General features: G+C 45.7%; 2 protein-coding genes across 4 annotated transcripts in view; one reads left to right on the forward strand and one right to left on the reverse strand.

Moving 5' to 3' along the window:
* LOC109889268 (protein NDRG4-B) overlaps nt 1-3,126 on the forward strand; it is a 31,716-nt gene extending 28,590 nt beyond the window's left edge. The window contains 2 exon segments of the mRNA XM_031822686.1: nt 243-320; nt 323-3,126. Of these exon segments, the coding sequence (XP_031678546.1) occupies nt 243-320; nt 323-390 (146 nt within the window). The 3' untranslated portion in view covers nt 391-3,126.
* LOC109889266 (olfactomedin-4) lies at nt 3,118-5,719 on the reverse strand. 3 transcript variants are annotated; one of them, XM_020480574.2, is made up of 5 exons: nt 5,556-5,719; nt 5,301-5,420; nt 4,612-4,830; nt 4,225-4,378; nt 3,118-4,101 (listed from the first exon to the last, which is right to left on the reverse strand). In XM_020480574.2, the coding sequence occupies exons 1-5, from the start codon at nt 5,613-5,615 to the stop codon at nt 3,269-3,271; spliced, it is 1,386 nt and encodes a 461-aa protein (XP_020336163.1). In that variant the 5' UTR covers nt 5,616-5,719; the 3' UTR covers nt 3,118-3,268. The 3 variants fall into 3 exon arrangements, with proteins under 3 accessions (XP_020336163.1, XP_020336164.1, XP_031678545.1); XM_020480575.2 differs by having other exon boundaries at nt 5,301-5,445; XM_031822685.1 differs by having other exon boundaries at nt 4,612-5,445; nt 5,556-5,674.
* Nucleotides 5,720-7,223: the final 1,504 nt, after the last annotated feature.

Consider the following 7,223-nt stretch of genomic DNA (forward strand, 5'->3'; position numbering starts at 1 on the left):
TCTCTCTCTCCCTCTCTCTCTCTCCCCACTCTCTCTCTATTCCCCTCTCTCTCTCTCTCCCCCCTCTCTCTTTTTCTCTCTCTCTCTCTCTCTCTCTCTCTCTCTCTCTCTCTCTCTCCCCCCCGTCTTTCTCTCTCTCCCTCTCTCTCTCCCTCTCTCCCTCTTCCCCCCCCCCCCCCCCCCCCTCTCTCCCTCTCCCCCCCTCTCTCTCCCTCCCCCCCCTCTCTCTCTCGTTCTCTCAGTGCCCTCTGCCAGTATGACCCGTCTGGCCCGCTCCCGGACAGCCTCCCTCACCAGTGGCAGCTCCATTGAGAGTTCTCGTATCGGGGTTTTACACACTCTGACAGCAATGAGGGCCAGGTCAGCCACACCATGGAAGTGTCTTGCTGAACCCCCACACACACACAGACAGACGTGGGTTGGAGATAGGGACGTATAGAGAGAGAGAGGGGGAGAGGGGGTAGGTGGAGGATGCCTTCTCTATTTATCTCTCTATGTCTTTGTTGTAGTATTACCCCAAATCCCTCAGTATTTGACAACTTCTGTCACCTCCTCCCCTCATTGTAAAAACGGACACCAACGTATTACTCTTTCCCTTAAACTTTGTAAGCAGTTTTGCTTTTGTGTGTCATTTGTGTTTTGCTCAGTGTCTTCTCCCCCCTTTGCCTTTTCCCTGCTCCCCTTGCCCTAAACCTGCCCCCCTCCTCCTTCCACTCAGACCCATCTGCCCCCTGGCACCCCTCCACTCAGGTCCCTCCCACACTCATCCGCTTGTCTGATGACAATCTCTGTGAGGTGATCAATGATGGTAGTTAAGTGGGTTGTATGTAGTCAGTGAAGGTAGTTTGTCATTGGAGAGAAGACATGCTAGCAAGAGGACATTTTGTTGTAGTTGGTACTATTCATCCTATTTGTCTTGAACAATAGGACAGCAGAGATTATGGGCCTTTGTCTGGGAGGTCCCAGATTTGACAGAAAGCAGCACACAACCTATTATATTTTAGAGAGTTTTACGTCACACAGTGGATATGCCTCTCTACCTGAAGGATGCATCTGTGTCACAGGCACTAGTATTCTCACTCCACATCCCCTGCCATGTGGTTTTCCCAGGGATTGTCATACAGAAGCATTAATGAACATAGTGTGATTCTATATACCCTATCGCCACTAATAGGAGCATCCATTCCTATATAGTTAGTGTGGCCATGGTCATCTCCACCTCCCCAACATGGAAGTGGTTCTGTTGAGGATTGGTTCTTAGTGGTCTCCCAAATGACAATCACATTTTGACCCAAACCAAACCAGACCTAGGAGCCAAGGCAGAACCCGTTACATATGAGATGTTCTTCTCTCATGTTAGCACCACAAGACGGAACTACAGCTGGCCTCTCCTTCTACAGCACTCAGCCCCACACAAAGAATATACCAAAGCTACACACACACTTACCTATGAGGGCTGGGCTCTGTAAGGGAACCGAGCCAAAGTATATGGGCACTTATTGACACACAGTAGCACAAAACACACGCGTGCCCACACAAACGTACGCATACACGCAAACACACTGTCAATGTGTCATCACAAAACAAATGTTATTGTATTTACATCCATACCCATGCATAACTTACACAGAGAATCAATATCCTAACATCCCACAGACCTCTTTTTTCACAATGCTATTGAGCTGGAATACTGGTCGTTGTGACTAGGTGTGTGCTGCTAGCTGCTGAGATGGACTACCCATTGAGTCAGGCTGGTCCTTTGAGGAACTGGGATCCCTGACAATTTGCACTGTAATAATTTTCTACATTTGATTTGCATTCCTTATTTTCAGTAACAACTGTTGCCTGTCATCTATTTGAATGTCAATCTCTCTGTTTCCCCCAACAGGGGTGAAGTGGGATAACTACTACCGCAGGGGTGCTTCCTGGGACTGTCTGTAAGGGGCAGGGCTTTTTTGGAGCCCATTGCTCCAAGCTCGGAATGTAGGGCAACACCCACCCCCAACCACCTCCAACCACCCCCAACCACCCCCAACCACCCCCAAACACCACCAACCACCCCCAACCACCTCCAACCACCCCCAACCACCCCCAACCACCTCCAACCACCTCCAACCACCCCCAACCACCTCCAACCAAAACCACAAGGTTCCCCGCCCCTCACAGACACATCCAGTCGCCCCAAAAGGGCTATCAGCTGAGGTCACTTTTCTGTTCATAGTGCTGCCTAGCAACAGTGTACCAATGTGCAAGGGACCCCAGGGGGGCTGCAGCGAAGATTGTAGGAAAGAGCAGAGATTCTATCTGGATGAATGATGCATTTTCATTTGTGAAGATGCAGTGTGAGAGCGAAGGGTCTACAAAATGTTCTGAAAAGGGGATAATAGAGGGGTGATAAAACATGTAAATTGGCCTTCGGTGAGAGGATATTAGGACTAGTCAGAACAACAAACACTCCTTTCTACTCCTCCAATCTGTTTTCATGCATCGGAGTGTGATATTCAACATTGTTGCCATGCATTTTCTCTCTGTAAGACTACTGTTGCTGTCAGCTCTGTGCCGACCTGATTCTGCCCCCTTCCTCAGTCTCAAACATACTGCCTAGGGGGCCCTGAATGTAATTTGTCCCTTTGAAATGCTGTACAGTATAGTCAAAGTGCCCCCTTCCACCCACCCACCGCCATTACCCCCTAGGGCTTGTACCTGCTAACCTGACCACCCTACACCCCAACTCCTTCCACGTCTTCCCTGCGCTGTAGATACTCACTGTTTTTAGAGCAGGTTAACTGAAAGAGGACTCCAACACTATTGTATTGTGACACATTCCGCATTTTGGTTCCTCTTTCCTTGAGTTCCTCTTTTTATATAACAATAGAATGGAGTTATCTGTGATATTACTGGTCCTTGTGTATTATCATTACTATAGTATTATTGATTTGTTTTCTGACTGTTTGGTTTCACAGGAGTCTCCCAGCATTGTTTCTCTTCACAGAGATAGTAGGGTTGAATCTTACCTGCTTCGTCATAAAATGTGAAATGTAAAGTTGAAATATATGTACTGTTAGTGGTCTCTGTCCATGTATTGAACATGTAATGAAAACAAATAAAAAACTGTCAGTATAGTCACATGTTTAATCAATGCATTTCTTTGCAACACTGGTTTTATTTAAAAAATGATTGACAATGTGTTTTACTCTTGCTTCCACTGATGCTGGAGGTGGTAAAGATCTGCACACAACAAAATACACACTGTCAAGTTGTATAAAGTTTACCCAAAATTAACCTTGTAGGAAACAACCATCGAATCACTGTAGGCATACAGCATGTGGTCAACGGGGCTGTAGTTGAGGGACTGGATGTTGGTGGACATCTTCTTGATCTCCATACCGATGTCATAACGCTCCCGGCCGCTCACAGTATCAAAGGAGTAGAAGATCTCCTCTGCTTCCTTACTCAGGTACCGTGTGGCGTAGAGCACACCGCACGCCATAAAGGTGTTGGTCACAGCACGCTTGTGAGCTGAAGTGGTCCAGGTCCGGCCCAGGGTGGGAGGACTTTCAGGGATCACCTCAGCGAGGACCAGGTTACCAAAGTTATCAGGGGTGCTGTAGATCACCCAGACACCAGATTCATCAGTAGCCAGGTCCATGTCAGTGTAACCATAACAAGCATCCAGATGGCAGAAGTTGAACTTGCTGTTGAACCCAGTACCTTTGGGCAGGCCCACGGTGGTGACTGTTTTTGCTGTGATGTTGAAGCGGCAGACAGCGTCCTTGTTGTAGCAGTTGTAGTAGAGGGCGTCCCCATACATTACAACGTTAGGCCCCTGGATGGTGTTGGTGGTGGGGTTGGAGGGGTGAATCGCCACAGTGCCTGGAACACTGACCCCCACAACCAGAGAGCTCAGGCTGCTATAAAGTCTCACAAAGTTAGAGAAGACATTGCTTGAAGTCAAAGGCACTATCCAAAACCAGCTCTCCTTCCCTGCAGCAGGTTTGGGGTCGCGACCCCAGGAGCCATAAGCATATGAGGCACCATATTCAGTGACTGAATATGTGTTGGGACCAGTCACGCTCCGGAGGTGTCCCAGGGGACAGTTTCCTACATGAGACACAGAATGAACATGATGACAGTGACACCAGAGTATCAAAAAACTCTTCAAATGCAGAAAGTTTTAGATTTCAATACAGGCGTTGCTGTGGGAGAAGGCATGAGAAGACGAACCAGGTGCAGGTTCAGGGGGTGGGGCAGTAGGATGGTGGCCGTTCTGGCACTGGTCCAAGTCCCTCCTCAGACGTTTGTTAACCTCCTTTCCCCTGACCACCTGCATGTTGTCAAATTTCTCCAGCTTCCCCATCTCTTCTTTGAGCTCCTGCAGCTGGGAAGAAGAGCACCTGATCATTCCTCAACACATATAATCAAACTGAGCATTGACACTTCTCTACAACACCTCTAAACTCATACTGTATATGGTAGTCATACATGTTCATACAGTATATGATCTAACTATAATGCATTTTTAATCCGATGTGGCATGACCATTGCCAAGGTAAAGTATTTCAGGCATCTTCTTGAGAAAAATAGAGTTTGATCTCCAGTAAGGCTCCTTACCTGTTCAGCAGTGTCTGTGTTGAGGCGTTGGTGGCTGTGAGTGGTACTGTTGAGTTTGTCGATGAGGTTCTGGATCTCCGACAGTTCATTCTCTATGACCTGAAGAGACACCGTCCCATACAGATCCCCATCGTCCTCCTGCTCCAGCACTGACACATCAGCCTCCAGCTGGGGTAGACGCCTCTTCAGACCCAGCAACAGACCCTCCACCTCCATGGTCTACAGGTGAACAGGAGATACACTCTTTGGAAAAAAAGGTACTGTGTAGAATCTAAAAGGGTTATTTGGCTGTCCCCACAGGAGAACCCTTTGAAGAACCTTTGTTAGTTCCAGATAGAACCCTTTTGGTTCCAAGTAGAACTGTTTGGGGTTCCATGTAGAACCCTTTCCACAGCATGGAACCCATAATGGTTCTACCTGGAACCAAAAATGGTTTTACCTGGAACCAAAAAGGCTTCTCATTTGGGGACAGCAGAATGACCCTTTTATAGGGAACATCCAATATTACTTGATTTACTTTTATACACAATGAAAGGTGAAATATCTGCTTCTTCTTATTTGATTCACAATGAAATTATGTGAAATATCAGAGATCTGTTTCTCACTATTTGTAGTATTTTAGAGTGTTTTGTAGTGTTTTAGAGAAAGTGGGAATTTAGAAATAGGATTTTTGAAAGCATGTCTCTTACCTGCTGTGGAGTGATGTTTTTAGTGCACTTTGAGGCACTGTTCTCTACAGTCTGCAGCTTGTCATGAGGGAAGGGGTGCTCAGAGTTCTTCAGGTCACACACACAGTCACTGGGCGAAGACTGGGAGAAATATTATAGTACACATCTGCAGAACAATATTGACATTTATTTTTGTAAAGATTTTGCTGTTGCTTATTGTTCCTACATGTCATATAGAAAACATGTATTCTGGGCTGAGCAGGACAGTGTCCTTACCTGAGGGAAGATGGAGACAAGACCAGTGAACATCAATGTGAACACCAGAGAGGACTTCATGTTTGACCAGAGGACAGTGTGGATGTGAGACCAGTTGCTCTAAGAACCATGTAAATATGCAAGGGGATCTGTGACTCTCTCTTGTGCAATACGCCACAATGCATGTGGTGGGTGCTGCTGAGGAGAATAACGGTAAGAGAAGAAAAATAGGGAAGAAAAAATGATGAGAATTTCATTTTTGGTGTGTGGTAAGGAAGAAATCAGGAACGGAAACTAAACATGTTTGTGTGACATGACAGCTACTTCTGTTCAAGAAGACGACAGGAGAGATGATAACCTAAACCTGATTATCCAAGAGCTTAACATAACTTACTCTCAGTTCCACTGTTTGCCACACTTGGTTTGTGCAATTAAATTATGGGCTCTTCAGTGCGGGCCGTTCTACTGCCAGTGTTCGTCTGTGGAGATTGGATGCACCTGTCAAGCACCTGTCAGCAACGGGGTGTCCACATACTTTGCCTTCCATAAAATGAAGAATGCCTGTTCTTTATCAATCCCATCTGATCTTTGGAGATGACAGATTCTAGCTATACACTTTAGTGATTAGCTTTATGTCTAGGTTCAGTAGAGATGTGAGGCCATAAGAGCCATTTTAGTGTTAAAGGAGTATCACTTTTAAAATATGAGGTAGTAGTGGGGTTAGCTTATCTGGAAACCATCTGGGGCTAAGGCCTTTCCCACTACACAAGACACATAATGCTTGGGTGATTGCATTACTTGAGAATGTTTCCTCAAACTCTGCATCCAGCTCAGAATCACTGTAGATATGCTGGTGTGTAAATGTATCCACAATGCACAGCATGTTTCATACCATCATTTTGGTGAAATGTGGATCTCAGCAAAGCTGGTTGTGCAGTAAGGGAAATGTGAATTGCACAGAGGTAAAAATATGGGACATTGTTTCCTTCACTGATTCCACCACAAACCCAGCACATGTCCATATGTTGGTTTGATGGTTTCATAACCTCTGAATTTACATAGACGGAACTGCCTTCTACAGCAAAAGTATTAACATCTGTGAATGTGTGTGTGCTTAAAAACACAATGTTGTTCCTTTTCATTTCAGTGTGCCATGGGAACTCTAATGCTGCAGTTCTACTCTTTGTCCACACTGCCTGTCTACTGTTTTATAAACTTCCACAGGTTTATGTTCATTGTTACTAAATCGTATTCTTACGTGCCATGTATTACTTATTTCTAAAGGATTGATAGTGTTTTTTGTTGATGTAGATGTTTTTATTTGTGTGTATGCAAATAGAATAGCATCCTTTTCCATGCATACTGTGCATGTGTACACAAAGGGTAATGGTGATGACCAGCACATCCCTGGCCTCCAACAGGCTGACTTGTATTCATGCCAGGTGAACAGTGTCTAGGCCCAGGTTCTCCAACAGGACCCAAGCAATTCTGAAAGTACATGCCATTTTTGCATGTGTCCCATTGCAAACTGTCATAAACATAAAGCTCTCGGCTACTAGTGCAAGCCTCTCTACACTGGCTTCCTGTTAAGGCTAGGGCTGATTTCAAGGTTTTACTGCTAAGCATTACATGGGCGTGCTCCTACCTATCTTTACGATTTGGTCCTGCCGTACATACGTACACGTATGC

Source organism: Oncorhynchus kisutch, linkage group LG4, assembly GCF_002021735.2.
Source record: "Oncorhynchus kisutch isolate 150728-3 linkage group LG4, Okis_V2, whole genome shotgun sequence".
NCBI lineage: Eukaryota > Metazoa > Chordata > Actinopteri > Salmoniformes > Salmonidae > Oncorhynchus > Oncorhynchus kisutch.